Source organism: Lepisma saccharinum, chromosome 5 (genome assembly GCF_977018435.1).
Source record: "Lepisma saccharinum chromosome 5, izLepSacc3.1, whole genome shotgun sequence".
Taxonomy (NCBI): Eukaryota; Metazoa; Arthropoda; class Insecta; order Zygentoma; family Lepismatidae; genus Lepisma; species Lepisma saccharinum.
In genome coordinates, this window is record NC_139233.1 from 6,605,456 (window position 1) to 6,630,584 (window position 25,129).

The 25,129-nt window shown below is 37.4% G+C and overlaps 1 protein-coding gene across 22 annotated transcripts in view; it reads left to right on the forward strand.

The window, feature by feature from the left end:
• sls (sallimus) overlaps positions 1-25,129 on the forward strand; it is an 854,140-nt gene that overhangs the window by 774,636 nt on the left and 54,375 nt on the right. For 19 of the 22 annotated variants that reach the window (XM_083122061.1, XM_083122066.1, XM_083122070.1 and 16 more), the window contains 8 exons: positions 666-8,558; positions 12,000-12,047; positions 13,509-13,631; positions 16,414-16,566; positions 18,894-19,066; positions 20,071-20,261; positions 22,400-22,715; positions 23,959-24,256. In XM_083122061.1, the coding sequence (XP_082978187.1) occupies positions 666-8,558; positions 12,000-12,047; positions 13,509-13,631; positions 16,414-16,566; positions 18,894-19,066; positions 20,071-20,261; positions 22,400-22,715; positions 23,959-24,256 (9,195 nt within the window). The remainder of the gene's footprint in view (positions 1-665; positions 8,559-11,999; positions 12,048-13,508; positions 13,632-16,413; positions 16,567-18,893; positions 19,067-20,070; positions 20,262-22,399; positions 22,716-23,958; positions 24,257-25,129) is intronic. The other 3 variants (XM_083122076.1, XM_083122081.1, XM_083122072.1) reach the window with 2 other exon arrangements.

Genomic DNA, 25,129 nt, shown 5'->3' on the forward strand with positions numbered 1-25,129 from the left:
TAGGGCAGTTTTCAGTACTAAGGAAGTAGCTTCACAACAAGAAATACACACATGCATATCTGAAGGTGAGAGTATAACACAGCCTCTTTCAACACAAGCAGCAGATGTTACAACCATACCTGTAGACAGTGTTGAAATCAGGGAGGTGAGTTTGCTTGAGAAGGAAAGACCTGTTCTGCCCAAAGGACGCATGAGACCGTCAGTGGCAGAAACAGATTTTACAGTTTCCGAAGCAACAGTTGTGCAGATTGTTGACACTCAACACAAAGAAGACACTCTTACAAGCAAACCAATACCACAAACCGAAACAACTACTTGTATAGTGCCAGAACAGAAAGCACTCACTATCCAAGAGACACAAACTATGGACACTGCACAAGAATATAACGTCACACAACAGAAAGTTGACACCGCACAGCCAACTTTCATACCTTGCACGAACATTGAAACTACAGATATCACTGTCAGCGAAGACAGAGAGGTAAACCTTTTCACAAGGCCACAACCAGACCTACACAAGGGTGTGCACACCATATCTGAACATCATCACATAATCGTGACTGAGGTCAAACCAGATACAAGTGAAAAGCCACACACCACAATACAGCACATAACAACACATTCACAACAAACAATTTCACCTTATTCAACTGTTGAAATTTCAGAGGTACAACAAGAGGTTCCAGCCCACGTCACACACGTCACTGCCACACAGACGGTCCATGAGCAGACACCTGTTGTCGTAACAGAAACAACTACACACATCCACGAGGGTGAGTATGTATCCCAGAAGACACAAAGGCAGAAGACGAAGACCGAGGTGATTAGAAGCGAAACGGTGACCATAGTAGAAGGAGAGGGACCTGAGGTTCATGAAGAAGTTCAAGAAGAAGCAGTTATTGAAGGTGGAAGGAAGATCATTAGAAGGAAGACAATCCGACGAAGAATTGGCAAAGAGAGACCTGACGAGGGGGTGACCATCCAAGAAATAACAGATGAAGAAGTTCCTGAAGCTGAAGAACTTAAGCCTGTTCTCATTGAAGAAGTGCCAGAGGAAACTGAAACTGTTCAGATTACATCAAAAGCAATAAGCCTTAAACCAGAAAAGAAGAAGAGAACCAAGCAGGTTGAAATAATACAGAAGGGCAAGAAAGAGGAAGAAGAGGAAGTTGAAATAATTATAGAGGAAGAAGAGAGAAAACCTGAAATGAAAATATCTGTTAAAGCCAAACAGAAAAAGCCAGAGAAAGTTGAAAAGTCTATTGTAATGGAAACAGAAGAAGTGACAGTTGTTTCAAGAGCAGTAATAAAGCCTGACATAGAAGAAGAAATTTCTTTCGAAATATCTCCTGAAGAAGAGCACATAGTTACAAGGACATTGGAAATAACAGGTCCACAACCTGAAGAAACTGTAGAAGATACTCAAGCTGTTGTGAAAAAGGTAGAAGAGGAGGAGGAAGTAATTGAAGAGGTTAAAGAGAAAGTTGAAGGAAAAGTGAAGAAGATCAGGAAAAAGAAGACAAAACCTACTGAGGAAGCACAGATTTCAGAAGTGAAGCCTAAATTGGTTGATGAACAACCAGAGGAGGTGGAAGAGGAAAAACCAAAAGAAGAAGTTGTACCTGAAGAAAAAGCAGCCATTATTGAAGAAAAACCAAAAGAAAAGATAAAGAAGGAAAAAATAGAAGTGACAGAAGTAAAGCAAGAAGATGTACAAGAAGAAAAGGAAGTGATAGTCGAGGAAGTGAAAGTCGAAATTACAGAGGAGAAACCTAAAGAAAAGACAAAGAAGATTAAAAGAGAGAAGCCAAAACCCATAGAAGAAACCAAGCCTGAAGAATCTGTACCAGAAGTACAGGAAGAAAAGCCATTTGAAGAAGAAATGCCAATTGAAGAAGAAAAACCAGAAGTTTCTGAGAAACCAAAAGAAAAGCCAAAGAAGGCAAAGAAAGAAAAAACAAAACTTGTAGAAGAAATCAAGCCAGAAGAAGAAGAGCAGTTATTGGAAGAAAAGCCAATTGAAGAAGAGACACCAAAAGTTGTTGGAGAGAAACCTAAAGAAAAGCCAAAGAAGGCAAAGAAAGAAGAAACAAAACCTGTAGAAGAAATAAAACCAGAAGAAGAAGAGCAGTTGGAAGAAAAGCCAATTGAAGAAGAAATACCAGAAGTTGTTGAGGAGAAACCTAAAGATAAACCAAAGAAACCAAAGAAAGAGAAAGCTAAGCCAGTTGAGGAAGTTAAACCAGAGGAGGAAGTACCAACAGAAGAAAAGGAAGCACCAGAAGAAGTAGTAGTTGAAGTAATTGAAGAAAAACCAAAAGAGAAACCAAAGACTAAGAAAGTAAAAGCAAAACCAGTTGAAGAAGTGAAGACAGAAATAGTTCAAGAAGAAATAATAGAAGAAAGTGTACCAGAAGAAATAGAAGAAACAAAAGCAATTGAGGAAGGGACTGAAGTAATCCAGGTACATAAAACAAAGAAGGTAAAGAAGACTGTTCATAAGACCAAAGAAGAAGAAAAGCCAAAGGAAATTGAAGAGAAACCAGAAACTATAGAAGAGATGGAAGTGAAGAGAGTGAGTGATGAAGAAATAGTTGAAGTACAGAAGAAGAAAGTCAAACAGCCGGAGGTGAAACCAAGGGAAGATGTAAAACCTGAAATTGAAGAAGAAAAAACTGAAATTATTGAATTGAAACCAGAAGAGAAGTCTGAAGAGAAAGAAGCTCCAGACGTAGTGGATGACAAGAAGCCAGAGATCAAGAAAAAGAAACCTGAGAAGAAAGTGAGAACAAAGGAAGAATTTAAGACAGAAGAAAGTATAATCTTACAGACCGAAGAAGCTCCTGGTGAAGAAGTTGTTGTAGTCACTAAGGTAGAACTGAAGCCTGAAGTGGAGGAAGAAATTGAGATTGAATTCCAACCAAAAGAACGAGAAGAGGTTTCTTTGGTTATAGAAGAAGTAGCTGAGGTGGAGAAGAAGGTGTCAGAAAGTACAATAACGTTAGAAAAGAAAGAGAAGGTAGAAAAGAAGGAGAAAAGAAAAGCAAAGAAGAAGGTTACTATAGTTGAACAAATTAGATTGGAAAGAGAAGGTGATGAAGAGTTACTTCCTGAAGAACTAGATGAAGAATTTGAGGAAGTGGCTCCAATAGAGCATGAACTTTCAAGAATAAAGCCAGAAGTTGTCAGTACTGAAGGCATTGAAATTTCTGAAACCATTCCTGCAGAAGGTACAGAAGAATTCAAGAGGAAACCAGAACAAGTTACCTATGCTGAACAGGAGGTTGATATCCAGCAATCTATTATTGTGGAAGAAACTATAGTTCGAACAGGTGAAGTTCCTTTTGATGCTGAAAAACCCAAGAAGATGAAAGCAAAGAAAGATATCAAAGAGAAGAAAGCACTTATTATAACCGAAGTCACTGCTGAAGATAAGGAAGAAGGAAAAGTTGCTGAAAAGCCAGAAAAGGTGAAGGCCAAACATGAAATTCAGCCTCAGGAGGGTGTCACAGTGACTCAGCCATACAGAGGTGAAGATGTTGAAGATGTTAAGCCTGTAATTCTGGAGCAGGAAAAAGCTGAAGTAACTGTTGTCGAACAAAGGGCTGTTTCCGTTACACAAACAGAAGAGTCTGTTCAACAAGTTACTCTTAAGAAAAAGAAACCAACCACTGATAAGGCTGTTGTGATAGTTGAGTCACAAGTTACTGCTAGCGAAGATGAAACTACAACACTTCTCGCACCAGGGAAAGTAACTCCCAAGACAGCAGAATCAAAAGTTGAAATAGAGGTAACAGAAGTATCTCAAGTTATTCAACCAGAAGTTATAAAGTCAGCTGAAGAACAAGAGGTCACAGTGACAGTTGAAAAGAAGAAGGTGGTGAAGAAGACAAAACAAGTAAAGTCAGCAAAAGTTGTTGAAACACCAGAAGAAGTTGTTGACATACTTGATGTTACAGAAACCCCGAAAGAAGATTTGAAACCAACTGTCATAACTTCTGAATCCATTATCGTAGGAGAAGTCACTGATGAGCAAACCACTCAAGAATTTACAGTTACTAAGGCTATCAAGGAGAAACCAGACGTTGTTATTCCCACAAAGGAATCAATTTCTGTGACAGATGTTTCCGAGGCACAGGTAGAAGAAATCCTCACCCCCACTGTGAAACCACGAAGTGAGAAGGCGAAGTTAAGCGTGAAGGAGAAGCAAGTTGCATCCATTGAAGAGACTCTGTCCAGTGCTTCAGTTGAAGAGCTCATTCCAGATAAGAAACCAGTCCAAGAACAAGCAAGACCCGAACTTCAGTCCCAGGAATCTGTAACCATATCAGAAGTGAAACCTCAGGAAGCAGTAGAATATAAGCCAGAGGAGAAGATAGAAGAAGTGAAGGCAGAAGCAGGTATATCTGAAAAGGAAGCCTTTATGGTAAGACAAACAGAAATGCTAGAAATACCTACAAAGTTTGACAAATACTCAACCACACAAGAGAAACAGGCAGTCACCACAGTACTCGCACAAGAAACCATTGCAATCACACAAATTGAGACACAACACAAAGAAGGTGTTTACATACCAACAGAGAAACCAGACATGTTATCAGCAACACAGGTTATACCTGCAAAAGAATCCATGACAATAAGTGAGATACAACCATCTGAAGTTCCTGCTGAGTTTGGTACACAAGAAACATTACCAGAGAATGCAACATCCATGACACTACCCACTGTACAGTCAGTGTCAGTAACAGAGGTACAGCTACAGGACACTGGAGAGGAGTTCACATCACAAAAACCAACACCTGTAACAGCACAGAGGAAATTGTCAACAAAAGAACATGTTGCAATACAAGAAATCACCACAGAACTGAGTGCCACTACATCCCCCGAGGAAACACCACAACAAGTTACAGTACAGACACAGGAAATCATCCAGAAACGACAGACTGCAACAGTTACAGAAGTTATAACAGACATGAAGGAGGGACACTTTAAACCTGGTGAATCACCATACGCTACACAAGCCACAGTCACAATACCAGAAGACAAACACATTCAAATTACTGAAGTTGAAACTGCACTATTTCCAGGTGAAATTCCAGAATCAACAGCTCCAGAAGAGGAAAAGGTAAGGTCAACAGTCTCGACAGCAGAATCTGTTGTTGAGATTGTACAGGTTGAAACACGCCAAGAAGAAAAGAAGATGAAGAAGAGGCCCAAAGAGAAAGAAGCCAAACCTGTTGAAGAAGCAGTGGAAGAATTGACCATAGAAGAAATAGAAGAGAAACCCAAACCAGTTCCAGTGGAAGCCAAGAAGACTGTGTTACCCAAGGAAGCAGTCGAAGAGGTGGAAGTAACAGGAGAGACTGATGTTGGTGTATTCAAGCCCAAGAAAGTTGAGGAGAAGGACGCAGTACCAGTGCAAGACGTGAAAGAGGCTGTGACAGTAACGGAGACTGATGTTAAAATGACAGTTGAATCAGTTCCAAAACAAAAGAGGAAGCCAGAGAAAGCAAAATTAACTTCCCCAGAGCAGACACCTGTCGAAGTGACAGAAGTAGAAGCAATCGAAGCAGAAGAAATTAAACCAGAAGAAGCCAAAATAGAAGAAGAAGCAAAACCAGTGTATGATGTGCAGGAACCAGTAACCGTGACTGAAGCAGAAGTGAGACCGGCTGTTGAGCCTGTTCCTAAAAAGAAGAAGAAGCCTGAGAAAGCAAAAGTGGTTGCACCGGAAGAACGTGCACTGGAAATCACCCAAGCAGAAGCTGAACAGGCACCAGAAGAGATCAAACCAGAAGTTGTACAAAAAGAAAAGGCAGAACCTGTGATTGAAGTGCAGGAACCTGTTGCGGTAACTGAAACTGATTCTCAGAAAGCACCACAGGCAGTTCCAAAGAAAAAGAAGAAGAAGGTTGAAAAGGCTAAGGTTACTGTTGACGAAAAGAAGCCTGTTGAAGTGACAAAGACGGAAGCTGAAATTGCTCCGGAAGAAATCGAACCTGAAGAAGTTCCAAGAGAAGCAGCCAAGCCTATACAAGAAGAACAGGAGCCAGTTACTGTATCTGAAGCAGATGTAAGGTTAGACGTTGAAAAGGTGAAGAAAAAGAAGAAGAAACCTGAGAAAGCAGAAGTCATCATTGAAGAACAGAAGCCAGTTCAAGTGACAGAAGTGAAGCCTGAACAAGTTCCACAAGAGATTAAAGAGAAACCAAAGCCTACAGAACAAAAAGCTAAGCCGAAGCTCATGTTAGAGAAACAAACTATTGAAATGAAACCAGCACCGAAGAAACACAAAGTTATTCAGCAAGAACCAAAGCAGCCAGAAGTTCCATTCTTTGCACAAGTTAAACTCAGGAAAGCATCAGTCCAAAAGCAAGAAATTAAGAGAGTCGAACTACAGAAAGTTATGCTAAAGGGGCTTCAAGAGGAGGTTGAATTCTCACCCGAAGCTGAGAAGTTGTCTGTTAGGACTGTGGATGCAAAACCACAACAGGCTATACTATCGAGAACTGTTGAAGAAGCAGAAGTTGAAGTTGAGAAGTACAAGAAAAAGAAATTGAAGAAGAAATCAATAGAGAAAGAGCTTGAAGAGTTTGATTATGAGAGACCGGAACTTGAGAAGTACGAACGACTAATTCCAGAAGATCAAATGGTAAAGAAGAAGCCAAAACCAAAGAAAATGTCACCCGAGGAACTGAAGGAACATAAAATTATTATTCAGAAGGGTAAAATGCCAGAAGCGCAGAAAGTGGTGCCGGAGACTGTTACTCTGAAGAAAATACCTCAGAAGGAGAAAGAAAAGGAAGAAACTGAGAAAGTAACGACAGATAGGAAGATGAAGCCCATCGAAGTAAAGGAATATGAGAGAGAAGATGTCGAATTGGATGAATTGAAATTCAAGAGACAAGATAGGGAGAGAAAGGAGGAATCCCCAGAGGAGTTTACGTTGAAGAAGTTGAAACCGGTTGAGAAAGAAGAACCAGAGGAGGTGACAGTAAAGAAAACAAAGCCAAAGAAGCCTAAGGAAGAAAAGGAAGAGGAAGAAAGGAAACTGATCCTTGGTAAGGGTAAAAAACCCGAAGAAGAAGCACCTCCAGAAATTACCCTCAGGAAACCGGTGCCAGGTAAACCTAAAGAAGAATCACCAGAAAAGATTGTCTTGAAACCATTTACAAAACCGAAACCAGAGGAAGAGGACAAGGGTGAAAAGGAAGTGACAGTTAAATTTAAACCTGAAAAATTAAAGGAGATGTCTCCAGAAGAAATCACTCTTGAAAAGTTCAAGCCTGAAGATGAGAAGAAGGATGTTCCAGAGGAAGTAATTGTGAAGAAGAAGGTTCCCAAAGAGCCTGAAGAAGTATCTGAAGAAGTTATCATCAAGAAGAAGCCAAAGAAACCGAAAGAAGAACCCACAGAAGAAATCACCATCAAGAAAGGCAAACAGAAGCCAAAGGAGGAAGTACCTCCAGAAGAAATCACTCTGAAGCCATTCAAAGTTCAGAAACCCGAGGAAGAAGCTGATGAGGTTACAATAACAAAGTTGGTCCCCACTAAACCACAAGATGAGGAAGTCGAGGTAACACTGAAGAAGAGGCCCAGGAAGCTCAAGCCAGAAACAACACAAGTTGAGGAAATAACACAGGAGTTTACAATAAAGAAACAGGTTGAAGAAATTGAAGAGATTGAAGCTGATATCTCATGGAAGAAACCTCAGCCAGAGAAGGTCACGGTTGAAGATGTCAGTGAGGAAATTACCATTAAGAGAATTGAACCACAGGAGGAAGAAGTAGTGTCTGAGGAAATTACACTTAAAAAGAAACCGAGAAAGCCTGTGGTAACGGAAGAAGTGTCTGAAGAAGTTACACTGAAGCCTAAGAAACCCAAACCAACCGTGACAGAAGATGTGGCTGAGGAGATAACGATCAAGAAAAAGAAGGTTCCTAAGAAGACATTCGAGGAAGTTTCTGAAGAAATAACAATCAAGAAAGTGAAACCAAAAGTGGAGGAACCGGAAGAAGTTACGGAGGTGCAGACTTTCACTCTGAAGCCAAAGATTGAGAAGAAGAAAGAGGAAATTGAACAAGAGTTCAAGATTCAGCTTCAGACCTATGAAGAAGAAGACATTTCAATGTCGGAAAAAATCAAGCTGAAGAAGCAAATAGAGCCTACATTCGAAGAAGAAGAAGGTGAAGAAACCATTACCATTACTGAGGAAATCGAAGTTGAAGGTGAGCCTCAGTATGAAGAGGAAGATCTTCTTGATGTACAGGTTAGAAGGATTATCAAACCAGAGTACAAGGTTGAAGAAGTGGAGGAAACCGAAACCTCGATCGGGTTACGTAAAAAGAAATCTCAAATTGTTGGCGAAGAACATATGCAGCAGAGTTTCCAGATGAAGCTGAAACCTAAGGAACAAGAGTACCAAGTGGAAGACGTAGAAGAAGAATTCCAGTTCGGCCTCAAACCAAAGACTGTTCCATTCGGAGTGGACTATGATGAAGAATCCTTACAGCTGAAGTTGAAGGCAAAACCAAGAAAACCAGGCAAAACTGTTGAAGGTTAAAATTCTGATCTTTCTTCTCTTCACCACACTAACATTTTAGAATGAAGGCTTTTTTTCTGCTTCATCACATTAACACATTAAAAAATATTTAATATTTACATCACATCCGGTCTTAGTTTGTGAATCATATATAAGCTACCAACAGAGTAATGTGTTTACTTTAAAACACCTAACTTCTTATTCATATTTCGTGTTTTGCTTTCAATGAGATGTAGCAATTAGAAATTACATTATTGTTATTATCACATCTGAATCACATCAAAATTTAATCAAAAGTAAATTAACAAAAGCATGTTATTGTGCACAAGCTATTTGGCAAGTTTTGTCACTAAAGAGCTATTACAATATGTAGTTTCATTCAACTTGAAGATGTTTTCATACAGTACATTGCAAGCTTTTGAGAGCTAACATCACTCATCTTCAGAGACTGAAGTGAAGATGAGAGTGGCATTAACTCTCTAAATCTTGGAATCTTCTTCATGACTTGCTTTCTTCAGAATTCATCTCGGAGAATTTCTTTATCATTCACACTGAAGAAAATGTTATCTTTTATTGCACAAAAGCAAAACCACCGCTGCAAAATCTTGATCCAACTTTCTAATTTATACTTTAAACTATCTAAGTTTCATGAAATCGGTAATAATGCCATGTGTTGACAACACCGTAACCTTAACACAGACAAAAGTCACAACACGTGCCTTACTTCAGTTATTTGAATTTTGGACGTACTTAGATCCTACTTCAAAGATGAAAAATCTTCTTTGTAACACATTTATATCAGGTAAAACATGGTTAAACAGAAAGGAAATTACATGCAGAGAAAAGTATCCAAGATCACATAGATCAACCACTGCCTTCCCATAACTGCTCTGAAGTTCTGAAATGTATTTTTATATGCATCTTCTTCCCTTACCTTTTAACCATGCTTTTACCTGCAACTACATCTTATAAGAAGTTTTTCATACACGAACAATGATCTAGGCAGATCGGAAAATTCAGAAGACTGAATCAACAGGTTACGGTTATGGAATTCAAAATACATGCATTCAACATATTCAAACATTTCTACATTGGTAGCTTATAATTTGAGCACTTATATCACATCCACAATCTATGACCAACTGTCGCATATGTATGCCACGTAGCATCTATGCTGCATTGTAGATTTGAAATATATGTAACGAATGAGTTGTATTTATGGAAATGTGAGTCATATAGCTCCAATTCATTCCTTTGCCTACCTTATTTTGCTTTACACAAATAAGATTGCCGTATTGTAGAACATTGACGATGTCTGTGTTGTTTCATGGTCTTTTTGTGTAAAGAAGCAATTTGTTAAACGCTTAGGAAGTTTTGTGAATTATATCACTCATGTAACGTGTGGATTTAATTTAATTTTTTCTTATTTTTATTGTGATTGTTCTTTCCATACTGATTCGTCTACTGTTTCACACATATGGAAACCTAACACTGTTTCAACTTTTTTTTTCCATGCATTTACAAGGCATCATACTCTGCACTAACAAACGTACTACATTTGCTTTCTAAAAACATCATGTACCCAAAGAATGCACTAACATGAAGTCCAACTCTAGAAGAAAATGTCTAGAAATGTTTTGAAGAGGTTTCAAAAATAACTCATGTTCTAGATAAGGCATAACTTACACCACATACCATCATTTCACTAAGTAATGAAGTCCAGTTTTAAACTTTGACTATTCTTGTCTTATCTCCTGATGAAGCTACATGATGTGTTGAAAGCTAGAGGAAAACGGTAAGTACATGCCAAAACTGGACTTCATTACTTAACTCATGTTCTGTTGTGTGAGCTCATCATTTGTAACATAAAAGTGGAATCGCAGTTTGATATTTTAAGAAGGAAACTTGTCCTGTGCACCAGACATCATGCCATTATGCCAATGTGAGAACATTTCTCATGTTCTCGACCTTGGCACTAGATGGATTTACAGTAATCATAATTTGTATTTTTATTTGCATTGCATTTCTGCCACTTTGGCTGATCATGGCGATGAGAATGAGTGATGATTAGATGAAACTGATGAATGGACACTCCTGATGAACAGCCATGCCGAGACTGGGACTCGAACCTGTGGGCTTTGGTGGCAAGAATGAAAGTCGACTGCTTAACTCTCTTGGCCACTGAGCTGGCAGTGATGATTAGTTCTTTCGTCTGGATTTCATTTCAAGAGCTCTTTTTCTATGAATAAATGGCAGAGCTTCACCTCTGGAGGAAGAGGGTGGGCACTAGCTCACCAACAAGTATTGTAGCTCCCACAAACGATGAGAGAAATTTTCATACCAGAGCTTGAAGTGGAAATCGTTAGGTGGTGGATGAATGATTGATTGAAACTTGAGGCTAACTGGGGAACGCTCCTGTGGTTTAACATGGTCCCAAGGATACAGAATGGGGGAAGCTTTGCATACATTTTCTTAGCTGGGAAGAAGGATACCATCCACTTTGAGCATTGTTTCAGATTACGCAAATAAGCCTTCAGCTAATGCAATTGAAACATACCTGATACAGATATATTCCTATTTCCTATCCTGCCACAATCACTTAGGGTGATAGACAAATATTCAGGAAGGAGTCAAAATTAATTGGCACAAATTGTGTGAGGGCATGTTTCAAATACAAACAGATTTGTAAAGCTTTTTTCGAAAAATGCAATTTAACATAATTGAAAAAAAATATATATTTACTGAAGGCAGAAAAATAGAGAAATAGCAGGAAGAGGGAAAATATCACTTCTTTCACTCATTTACAATATCTTTGAAACCTCTTCTTTATCTTTTGACAACATTACACCCAGCATGCCTTTGGGTTCAAAAGTATTGCATACAATGTTGCACGAATCTAATACACTATTCAGTTTTTAAAAATTACAATTGCACCATTTATGCCTGCAACATGTATATAAATACCACATTATAGTGCACTAACACTAGATAATACATAGTACTATATATATTAAGATGTTGTAACAATTATCGTAGAGTTACAAAAAATTATGTTCTCAGTCATGACAGTACATAAAGAAATAATGTGATCTTTTATTTGACAGTAAACTGTAAATTGAATCATCTTGCAAGACAAATTGTAAGTACATATCTTTCTGGCCAGTTGTCATATATATTTAACTTACTTATACTTACAATGTTAGACTCATTGTACTGTGAAATAAGTTGACATTCACATCAGAATCAGAACATTTTCAGATTCAGAACAAATATATGTCATTCAAAAACTCAAAGCAGACAAATTATTTACAGTCTTTTCTTTCCAAGGATTTAGTGAGAAGATTTTTTTTTTTCAATAGTTTAGTTTCAAGAAGCGTGAGTTTGAACGTAACTTTCTCTTTCAAGTTTAGTTTATATTTGCAATGTGAAATTAATGCTATTTGGTTATGTTTTACAGAGGATGTATCTCTGTCCATTACCCAGGAAACTGCAGTTTTCGAGGAAGGTATGTATTATTTCTTTCATTGTTTATGGGAGATTTGTGACATATTTTTGTTGTTTAAGCTTTCAGAGGTTTCACATGCCACAATTTCTCAGAACTCCACACTTGTCAAAAAATGTACATAAAATGGAGAAATTATTTGCACAAACAAAAGAGTAAATGCAATTTAAATCATCATTCATTTCTTGGAATTGTGAGGTTATCTCATGCAGAATAAAGAAGATTAATGATATAATTCCATTGTTGTACTGTACATGTACCACACATCAAGATATACTCCTTTTTTTAAAATAATGTTTGTGACAAATCTTTTGATGATTTGTAGTTGGAGCAATATCAAATTGATCTCACCCCTTCTCTTTCTCCCTCCCTCTCTCTTTAATTGACACAAACATAGGCAAATTTGTAAAGGTTTTTGTATATAATGCAATTGAGATATTTTGGATACGAAGGGCAAACTCAACAAATGTAATTTTTGAGCCAAATACTTTTCAAGTTGTGAGGCACTGAACAAAAATGTCATAACAGTAGATCGGAAAGTTTTCCTGTGTGATTTCCAAAGTTTTCTGTTGAGTTCAGCCTGTGCCTCACAACTTGAAACTCATATTTCATATATGTTGAGTTTGCCTTTTGTATCCACAATGCCTCAATTGTACACCATTCCAAAAATTATATTTGCATATGTATTTACTTTTATACTTTTTTTCATAATTGGGAAAAGAGAGATGCGGTAGTATATAAATATGGAGAAAACTAGTACTCACTTTATCCGCAAAACTGTTTCTTCTTCTTCGTTCTATTAATTCCAGTGGCCACTGCCACCATCCTCGTTGGAACTTGCTGTACTGTTGCTTGGCGTGCGTCAACAACAGTTATCACTCGGAAATAGCAGACGACATGGCAGACGCACAGTTAACAACAGCGTACCTAGCGGCAGCTGGAGAACTACAAACAAAAGCAACAGTACAGCAAGTTCCAATGAGGATGGTGGCAGTGGCCACTGGAATTAATAGAAGGAAGAAGAATAAACAGTTTAGCGGATAAAGTGAGTACTAGTTTTCTCTGTATTTTTATACTTTTTTGTTGTTCGTATTAATATATCCCACAGTTATAAGTATAATATATTGATAATTATTATAATAATAAGAAGAATAAAAATAATGGCTTTTCCTCTACCCTGAAGTTGGATGTGAAATAGAAATGTTCTCTGTATTTCACTTTTCAAAATATAGCAAGCCCTATAACAGGGCCTCATGGAAATAGTTTACCTTCGACATTAAGTTTTCTAACAGCAATCATGGATTGTATGATCGAATTTACAATCCACAGTACAAAATATAAATAAAAATAGGAAAATTACATTTATTTGAAATGTTTTCATATAGGTTTCTCATTTTTCAAGTTAACTTAATGTAAATTGCTTAATGAGGAAAATGTATCATGAGAAATGCTTTTTATTTGCAGACCATGTAGAAGCTGTTGTTACAGAACTTCAAGAAGGAGACATGTTTTTCGCCATTTGCTCTTACGTGGCTGATAATGAAGAGGCTCTCAACCTTGTTGAAGGAGAAAGAGTATATTTGTTAGGTATGTTTTCCAGTTCATGTATTTTTTTATACTTCTTATTTCATGTCAATTTAGCTGTTCAAAAATACTTTATAACCAAACCTAATCTAACCTAACTCAAGAATGGAAATGTTAAAAATTAAGGTTTATTTTTTTTTTGTGACAAATATAATCAAATTACACTACTCACAAAAAATTGGAATATTGTTATATTAGGCATTAGGTGTTAGGCAAGGCCTTGGAATTCAACAACACCAAGTATCTGTCTGTTTTCTGGACATTCTCGTGTTTTCGCCGACATATGCCACCGTGCCTACCACCTATTGCCTAATATAACAATATTCTAAACTTTTTGTGCCTAATATAACAATATTTCAAATTTTTTGTGCCTAATATAACAATATTCCAATTTTTTTGCGAGGAGTGTATTTTAGAAACTTTAAGTTCACTTAGGCTCAAATAGACTAATCAGACATTCACCTACTCTTTAAATTAAAATGAGAATCACTTTGCAGCGTGCACCTCCACTAGGGATCATGCCTGGGACCACAATCGAAAAATATGAAATTTTACATTTAAGTAACATAACTAGAATTTTCAATTAATATATCTAAAAATTGTGGCTGAGCCGAGATTAAACCCAGGTCCTTGGCATTCTGAGCCAGCTGACATATTTAGTCAGTATTGAGCCTCAAGAAATGTTAATATACGAGGGTTGACAGATAATAATCTGGACAGATTTGATTTCTCCTCAAAGAAGGCATGTATTTCAATGGTTGGCATTACATTTTTCAACATAGTCCCCCAACACTTCCACACATTTCTTCCAATGGTTCACGAGTTTTCGTATTCGTGCAGTAAAGAAATCTTTGCACTGGGTCCTGAACCACTCGAGAACTGCACTCTGAACCTCATCATCACCCTCAAAATGTTAATTTTTCAGGTTATGTGCGACTTACTCACTTTATGTACTATAAATAAAATATAACTTATTTTAACTTACGTTCAGTGAGTATGTGTTGAGTGATTGACAACGTTTCAAGGACCACTGTCCTCTTCTTCAGGTCGGTTAATCGGCTTCATGGTTGCCCACGAAGCTTCGTCGATCGCAAGGATTAGGTTTCCATAGATAGGATAAAATATTGGGATTCCATCACAACTGACCTGTTAAATGTTGGTGTTAAGTTGTTTTAGCATATTAAAATTATGTACATGTGTGTGATTTAACATAGATTTTATTTTAATGTACTGAGGTTAGTAATTTACATTCAACATGCCTTTGAATTTGCAATTTGCACCATGGGACATATTGTAATACATTTGTGCAGCAGAAAGATGCAGGAGGGAAACAGGAAAGAGAAAATCGAACAAGTTGTTTCTCATAATGCCGACCTTTAATTGTGCAGGTTTCAAATGCAATAAAACAGTTGTAGATTAGGCACAGGTTGATAGAAAATAATCATGGTTGATTTAAGTGTGAGCCTGTAGAGTTAGAAGAAGCATAACAAATAGTTCCAAACATTAGACATGATACCCTCCGAAGAAAACAGTGGTCCTTGAAACGTTGTCAATTACTCAACACATACTCACTGAACGTAAGTAGAAATAAGTTATATTTTATTTTATTTATAGCTCAAAATGTTGTCCTCCCAAATGCTCCTTCAGGGGGCCAAACAGATGAAATGTCACTAGGTGCGACTGTAGGCAGGATGAGGAAGCATGTCCCAGTCCAGTTTTGTGATGGTCAGATTGGTGGTGTGGCCGTGCATTGTCATGTTGCAGAATGACTCCTTTGGTGTACAGTCCAGATCTCTTCTTGTGAATAGCATGGTGAACACTGCCACAGAGCAAGTCAGAGTAGTATTCAGCATTCACAGGTTGACCGTTGTGTAGGAAATCAACATGGAGGACGCCAAGGTAGTCCCAGAAAACAGATGCATGACCTTTCCCGCAGACGGCTGTGTTCTGAACTTTTTGGGTGGAGGCATCTAACATCCTCACGGCCTTCTCGAAAGCGTTTACACCCTTCAAACACTCATGAACGTGCCATTGTGTCATCTTTAAAGATCATCACGAGTCGTCGATAAATGTCTGAGGTGGTTGCACCATTTTTCACAAGAAATTTCATGATTATACGCGGTTACACTGACACTGAGATCTCATTCTCCGCCATCTTGCATATTTTGGCAGGAAATTGAGGCTGATGGTTACAACTCCCTCCACTGGATGGCGACACCATACAGACCACTATATGTCAGTATCAGTTGCCTGGCTGCAATCATGGCCCTGAAATTAAATCTGTCCGGATTATTATCTGTCAACCCTCGTATTTTATGTGTCCAATATTTATTGAGGCAAGAAAGCTTATTGGAATGTTAAACTAAAGCTGAGCCAACACAGATGCATATCAATATAAAAAAGTATCAATTTCAATGTCATTACTGATACCTGCTGATAGTAATTAAAAGTTTAGGCATCTTGTAGAGTATAGAAAATGACAACTGATGATTTTGTTGAGTCCAAATGTCCTGGAAATTTTAAAAAATGAACAGTTTTCATCAATTCTGTGTATATGTGAGGTGGGTTTGTATGATTTTCTCATTTTATGTTATAAATGCATATAACAAGACCCTCACTTTCCTGGAAAAGCTCTAAAAATCGAGGAAATTGGTCTACGACTATAAAGTCTGCCTAATAATAGTCATAATCTGTGGAAAATTTTGTGTGAATTACCAGAAGTACATGAAATCACAACTCAAAAACAAAACGTTCTTATTTATAATGACTTTGATTCTTGTTCTAGAATGGCACAACTCTGAGTGGTGGTTCGTGAAGAAGCATCTTACCGAAGAGAGAGGATTTGTCCCATCTCAATATTTGAAAGACGAAGCCAACTACACGTTGTATGTACAGAAAAAACTTCACGAGAAGATTGACAAGTTACCTGTATTTGAAAGTAAGTGTTGCATTTATCTACAATGATTTTTAAAATTAGTGCATGCAAATGATTTGATAAATAATAGTATAAGTTCATTCCTTCTGTGAAATATTAATTAATGGTTTTGATATTGCACCCAAAGCCGTCATTGTAAATGAAAAACAAATCCCTGCAGGATATGTCTATGCTCTGTCCAAGGAATCTGTGGAGTAATGCTGCACATAACGATAGAGAAGGGGAGAAAGCAAGCAAGTGGAGCAAAGCAGTGCACACTGCTGCAAATGACCGGTAGCTGTCAAGTTGCCCCTTTATGAAATCCCTTTCCTCTTGCATGTTCTCAATGGTCTGAAGAGAGTCCTTGTATGCAGTAATTTGACCAGCGTGTTCCAGACTCTGGATTCGCCGAATTCTCGGCAACCAGTAGTACAACGCATCTTCAGACGGCTTGTGTCTCTATCTGCCAGTGCTGATGTCTGCTTCTGTTGGGTCTCTAGCCATGGGCATTCAGGGGAACAAAGCAGCTGATGCTGCCACCAAGTCTGCTGATGCAGATGGCGACATTCTCGTCCACCTTCTGCCAGCTAGCGACCTGCAGAATGCGTTTCGTGCTTGCCTTATTGACACTTGGCAGGAAGACTGAGATGCGGAAACAGGGAACGACCTATATGCTATCAAGCGCCCACCATTGGTGCTTGGGGTTCCTCATTCTGTCCCTGTCATCGAGAAGGAGTTACTCTTACCCGCCTGCATATAGGACACAACCGTCTAACGCATGGTTACTTGCTACAAGGGCTGGACCCTCTGATGTGTCGTGCTTGTAATGTTGTTTTAAGTGTTCGGCATATTCTTATTGAATGTGCTACTTTGCTATCCTCAGACAGACTTTTAATCTTCGCAGCTGTTTGTCATCCCTGTTGGGTGATGAGAACAGTGTTTTATCAAATGTTTTTACATTTTTGTGAAGAGCAGGTCTCTTCCACCATCTGTGAAGAAGCTTTTAATACCTTCTGACTTTTTAATATGTTGTGTGTGTCTTGTGCTGGTCTTTTTACAACCTTACACTTTTAATTTTTCCCAAAGGGCTTTTTACACCCCCTGTTTTAATCTCTTAAGTCAGAATTTTAGGTAAGGGGATATTTCCCCGAATATATTGAAGGGTGCAGAATGGCCTTAAGTGCCAACGCACACCAAAAATTTTAATTAATTCATTCATTCTCTTGCACGTTCATTGTTCGGGCCCTCTTGACTCACTACTTGTGTACCTTTAACTTTAATGTAAGGTTTTCAGATAAGAGGATTTTTTCCTTGTATACTTTGAAGGGTGCAAATTTCCCATACGTGTCAACCCATTTCAAAATTTTAATTCATAACGTATCATAACACTAGTTGCGCAGAGGACTTGCTTTCGTACACTTGCTCCACAGAATCCTCAGAGTTTAACTACAGGCTGATCTAAGTATTTCAATAGATTAGGTCTAAGTCGATACCCCCTTTGAACTGATACCAGCACCAATAATCTTAAAGATTCCCACAGATACTTGCAATTCGTGGCAATTCAAAGCAATTGAGAGTATTTGCAAATTTTAATATATTTTTTCCAGTGGAACTATACCACATTAATCTAAAAGAGTTTTGCTTTAAAATATTCATGATTTCACATGAAACAATCGTTTCATCACAAAATCCATTTTTCCCCATACTGCCATTGCAAAAATAATAAGTTTGCATTTTTCATAATTTCAAGGATCTTTAGAACCCGTGAAAGTGTTGTGTGGCATTTTTCTCCACTCTGGAATATATCAGCCAATATTGGTGATTGAAGTCCAACTGATACCTTCTGATACTGATACCACTGGTGTTGGGCCAACCTCTGTGGCATAGTGGTTAGCACATCATCAATTTCATCACACATCCTCGTCATCACGATTAGCCAAAACTGGCCAAAAAGTGATGCTAAATAACAAAACTCATATCAAAAACCACTAACATCGGCCACTCTCAACATAGTAACATTACTGGTGCATCGGTATTGGTTTAGCCCTATAATAGATTTTTGTGATCTATCACTGGAGATTTCAATAGATTTCCTAGTCGATCCGGACATTGCGGAGCTTTGACCACAGCTGAATCTTCCTCTGTGTTCTTATCTTTAAACTTGCATCTGTCCGTTAAACAAATGACATTATAATTTAACACTGAATCTCTGAAGACGATTAACAAGTCTCCTAAACATTGCATTGAAAAGTACTACAGAGGTCAAAAGTCGAGTTGAACAGTTTAAGGCCTATACAAACATGATATTACTATTATAACAGGTTGTAATTGCTTGTGATTTGTTTGTTCAGAACCTTCACCAGGAGAAAAAGTATCTGCTCCTCGCTTCATTGAGAAACTGCAGCCGAAGACTGTGCCAGATGGCACCACAGTGCAGTTTGAATGTCAAGTTGAAGGAAGTCCACGACCTCTCATCACATGGTTCAGGCAAACGGCTATTATCAAACCTTCGCCTGATTTCCAGGTATGAATTATTACTTCGTTTCTATTCTTTCTTGTTTTTTGATCAAGAAGTGTCAGTGGTTTGTTATTAACAATTCTTTGTTTTATAATATTCTATATGAACATTCCAGCATTGCATGTGTGACATTCACACACAGAATGTAAGGTTCTAGACATGCAATTGTATTAAAATAGTCAGAGTGAACTGATTTCACAGAATTATGAAGTACCTTGTGGTGTCTGCTAACAAATGAAAGAGTATGATGACAAAGCCAGAATAACCGAAAGTGTTACGTGTGGTGCTTTAAAAATGTAATAAAATTTGACTTCATTTGTCTTTGAAGCATATAGGATACAGATGCTAGTAATTTTTGTTGATGAAATATGCAAATTATATGTATTCACAAACATTGAAATGCAGTTAAACAATGATAATTTCCAGATTGATTCATTTGTTATTTACATGGAGTAGTACACTTTTAATGGAATGCTGCTATAGTGAATGTAAGATTAAGGAATAGTTTTCTAAATAAACCAGAAAGAAATGATATAGATTGAGGATGCATGTTAATACAAAGGACAATATAACCAAAAATGAATTTGGAAATATTTATTGTATTTGAATGTCTACAGTTCAGAGGATACAAAAAATTACAAGAAATCCTTTCTAGCAGGGAAAGTTAACATTTAACAACTATTTATGTAAAGGTAAAAAGGTAAAGTGCTCCCCTGTGCTTTGCACTATGACATGAAGGCATATAGGGGGTGTGGGGTTAGGGCCACTTGATCTCGTCCAAGCTGGGGGTGATGTGATCAGCACCACTATCCAGAGTTTCCTCCAGGTACCCACTTTATACGATGCTGGGTGGGCGCTGGAGCTGCTTGAACAGGTTGAAAAAGTCCAGTTTCTTTCCTGCCGGGGATCGAACCTGGGTCTCTCGCATGGTAGTCAGATGCCCTAACGACTGAGCTACCGTGGCTTTATGTGAATATGTATTTTAATTATCATTTGTGATTGATTTGCAGATATTTTATGATGAGGATAATGTGGCCACATTGATAATCCGAGAAGTCTTCCCTGAAGATGCCGGCATGTTTACTTGTGTTGCCAAGAACGCTGCAGGCTTTGCTTCTAGCACGACTGAGCTCATTATTGAGGCTCCACTCTCTGATCATGGCTCTGACGTCACCGGTCCTTCCAGGAAAAGCCTTTCAAGGTAATTAATAGGCAGGGAACATGGATAACACACAACCCATATCTTTCACCAGGTGTTAAATAGCAGGTGTTCAATTATTTGGGCTGAGATGATCACACTTAATCAATACCAGTGTTGATACTTGAAAACTGTATCCCTCTCTGCAATGTCCTTTTGTATGTTCAACACATCCTTCTCGAATGTGCTGATTTTAATGTCCTTAGGCAGGGTTTTAACCTTTCCAGTGATTTATCATTCATCTTGGGATATGATGACTGTGTTTTAGCAAATGTTTTAGCCCCTTAAGAAGAGGAGGCCTTGTACACTGTTTCTGTGAATTTTTTTCCCCCTTACCATCGTAACGTTTCCCGTGTGCCCTCTGCAGAGGTTTCTTTGCAACCTTCACTTTTAACCTTTCTCATTGGTCTCTTTAAACCCCATTTTTTTAACTCTCAGATAAGGATTTTAGATAAGGGGATCCCCCCCCAACACATTGAAGGGTGCAAAATGGGCATATCTGTCAATGCACGCAAAAATATTGCTACCTCTATTTGGTGCAAGGTGCATGAATCTTAATCTTAAACCACAGGTAGAATATCTACAGGGTAGACAACGAAACCAGGCAGGATGCCTTCCAATGGAGACGTTTAAACGAATATATTATATAAACAAGGATACATGGAAATAGAATATTTACATGATGAGCTACTTTCCTCTATAATTCTCATCTACAGTCAAGTTTTATCTCAATATGTTTTTTATTATTTCTTTTCTTCAATTTGTATATTCTTCTATCTGGACTTCCTTCTTAATGGACAGTCTGGATCTGGACTTCCTTCTTAATGGACAGATCTGGATCTGGACTTCCTTCTTAATGGACAGGTCTGAACTTAATTCTGGATTTCCTACGTGAGCTTCCTTCTTAATGGACAGATCTGGATCTGGACTTCCTTCTTAATGGACAGGTCTAGATCTGGACTTTCTTCTTAATGAACAGATCTGGATCTGAACTTCCTTCTTACTGGATGGTCTGGATCTGAACTTTCTTCTATTTCAGCTTTTTGATGATTTATGAATTCATGTATCCTTTTTTCAGCTTTTTCCCTTAAGCTTTGGGAAATATACTAATCTCCTCCCTTGCGGCTGCAATTGGAACGGGCCAACACTAACTGGGTACAACAGAGAGTATACTTGGTGCCAAACAACTGACACGCGCATCCAAGTAGGTGCTATGGTTGAAACGCGCAACCAAAAGTGCTGCCACTGGTGTAAACAAAGTTTCCGCTATGGGGGTGGTAAATCAATCATATAGTTTCAAGATCTGTTCAAAGACACAAATTTGTATCAGTGCTTTTACTTCTTTAGTTTTCTGATCAATTTACATATGATCACTGGTTTGATTTATCACGTATATACATTAATTTATTTCTTTTATATTTATTCTTTATCTTCTTATACTAGATTCTATTGTTTTTCATCTTTCCAATCTGCTTTGTTCTTATTTATAAAGTTATTCACATATATTATGTTAATTCTTAATCTTGCCTGCCTGGTGCTGCCATCTCTATTCCGCTTTGGCAAACTATTTACATTATTTGGTCCTATTGGGTATGTAACAATATGTGTAGTCTTAATCATCTAGTAAATTATTAAAAATTAATAATTTTATTTAATTTTGCACCAATATTGTGCTAAAAGTAAATTTCATAATTAAATGATACAGTGGAACCTCAATTTTTTTGTTTTTGGGGACCAAACTGAAAAACTTAAAAAGCAGAGAAATATATAATTGAGGAAAATTTCATAACATTTGGCTACATTGGGACCATCAAGACTGAATATAAAATGCAGGAAAATATAAAATCTAGGAACATAATAGTTATTTAATATTCCAACTATCTTATATTTAATTCTGTGAATAGTTTTAGCAAAATTTTAGTAAATTGATAATGATAAATGCATTGGAATACTTTATATACATCAATATTTTTAAATACTACAAACAACTTTTAATTGTTATAATTTTCAAGCATTGGGATTGGTGGTAACCAGTAAAGGCATATGTTGAAAGTAGTATCTCCTCACTTCTAATCCGTACATATCAACAATGAACTCTTACTTGTTGCATTTAACACTTTATCTTGCAATTATGATTGCAGAGAGTCATCTTTGGCTGACATATTGGAGGGTATACCACCAACCTTTGCCCAGAAGCCAAAGACTCGTAGTGTGGATGAAGGCACCGATGTAGAATTGGAATGTAGACTCGTCGCAATCCCAGAACCGGAGGTGGTGTGGTATTTCAACGGAAAACCACTGAAGGAATCCAAGCAAGTTTCAATCACTTTGGAATCCGACATGCACATGTACAGCACCATTGTCAGGATTAAGAATATCAAGAAGAAGCATGAAGGAATATATGAAGTTTTCGCCAAGAACCGTGAGGGAGAAGCTGTTAATCAGCTCATATTGAAGGTAAGTGGCATGGTATCAATTCTTCCAGAAAGTATTATTATTGATGGGCCATTGGTTGGGTGGGTGATCTCAGGGAGGAACTATTCTGTTGATGCCAGTGCGTAAGTGTTTTTAGGGTTCACCCAGCCTCTCATCTGGGAGTACCCTGGCCATTTAGGTGGCTGGAGCATGATGCTGATCATACCACCTGCACAAGGACGAAGTTCTAGAATGTGCCTGCATTGCATCCTGGGAAGTAAAACTTTATCATTACTTTTTGCTTTTGCCAGCTCAGTGGCTGGGCATGTTTTAGTGATCAAGTTTCGATTTCACCGTCAAAATTCCTGGGTTCGAATTCCCACCTGGGTGTTCTTTGTGAGTGTCCATTCATAAATTCCATCTAATCATCACTCATGCTTATTGCCGTGAATAGCAAAGGGCAGTAGAAAAGTGATGAAAAAAAATAAAATATTCAAAATGTAATTCATGGAGATGGACCAATATGAAATTTTGACCAATACCAATAATACCAATATAACATACTGATACAAAGAACTTCTGATATTTTACCGACCTGATATAAAATTCAAAATGGCACTTGGAAGAACCTGACCTCCTTAGTTAATGCATGTTACCAGATGGCTGCAATGCTAAAGCTGCACATTTTTTTGGTATTTACTTTTTAAACAAGTAAGGCATGGACATTATATGTTTATGCCCATAAAAATCGTATCAAAATGGCAAAATATAGCACTAAATTATAATATGATATTTATAGATATATCTAATTGGTAAAATTATCGGTAATTTTACCGATAAACTGAAACACCAATATGGCTATATCGGCCAATATCGATAGAGTACTGATTAATCTGTCCCATCCCTACTAACTCATAATTGCCGATGTTACTACTTTCATTATTTTTATAGAAGACATCTTCATCAGTCAACAGGAAGATGCTCAAAATGTTCTGAATATAGGCCTAGATTTTATGTTTCTAACATTTAAATATTTTCACTTTTGTGCCTATGTTATCATACAACAACTTCAGTTAACATACTCCTAAAGAAGAGTAATATCGATTGGATGAAACTTCCAGATTCCAAAATAAACAAAACCACGAAAAGGGATGAAGAAACATTAGAGGTCAACTGTGTAAAACTATTGTCATGAAAATGGGATTTAAAAATAAATATTTGTCAGTTAATGTTTAGATGTTCGTTACGGAACTTATAAAAATAAAAAAAAAATCCAATTTTGCAGGTGAAAACTGGAGAGAATGAACCTCCACAAGTTCTGGAACCGCTTAAGAGTATAACTGTGAAGGAAGGAGACAGCGTAGTCCTTTCCACACAAATCATGGGTATGCCTGTCCCCAAGATCATCTGGTATCGCAATGGCGTAGAACTGCTGCCAGAGAAAAACATCGCGATAAAGCAAGATGGTGACACGTACACCTTGACTGTTTACCAGACAACGAAGAATGATGATGGGGACTACATGGTTCATGCTGAGAATGAAGTAGGCACTGCCCAGACGTCTGCGATTCTTTGCGTTGAAGGTAGGCTATATTTACTGACAATTTATTTGAGGTTTTTAATATATCTGTGCCATTTTTTTTCATGTGTGAACATGTTTGAAAACACTCGCATTCCCCACAAAATATGTTAATTCTCAACAGATGTTTAGATGTCAGATGTTGAGACATTCTGTATTTTGAAGTGGAGACATTGTTTCAAACAGGCTCATAACATGGTATCGAGATTAAATATTATAGTTTACCATTTCAGCATTGCTCAAAGATCAATGCAGTTAACAGAAACATATTTTTATTTTAGTTTTCATTGATAAGTGGCCCAAAATATCTTTGTGTTAGAACTTAATTTTTAGAGCTGCACTGGGCCTTTGCTTCTGCCAGCAAAATTGTTTTCAAAAACTCCACGACTTCTGTAAAAATGGCCGTGAGATTCTAAATTTTGAAAGATTACATCTGTTTACTTCATTCTAGTGAATCTTCATACAGTTAATTTATCTGTGGTCTAGATTTTATATGGATAAAACTACATAAATATATAAATTTTCTATATATTGCTTACAATATATCAAAACAGAAAATATATTGTCTAAAGTTATGGTAGTGGAAATAGTTCTGAGGAATTTTGTTCTGAATATCTTAGTTCGAAAATATTTACTTCATCTGTTTATTTCCACAATATTACACTTGAAGACCAATAAAGGCTGCTCTTCTTTCTAATATTTTTAATTCCTATCTAGAATACATAGATCAGTTTAGTCTGTCTTCAGTTTGATAGAGTAACTATTTTTTAAATTAAGTTTTTAATATTTTGAATAGTACAGGCATATCTTACGATCACATCATGAACTTAGTAAGTATACAACATATTTATTTTTAACTAAAGTCGCCATTAAAAGT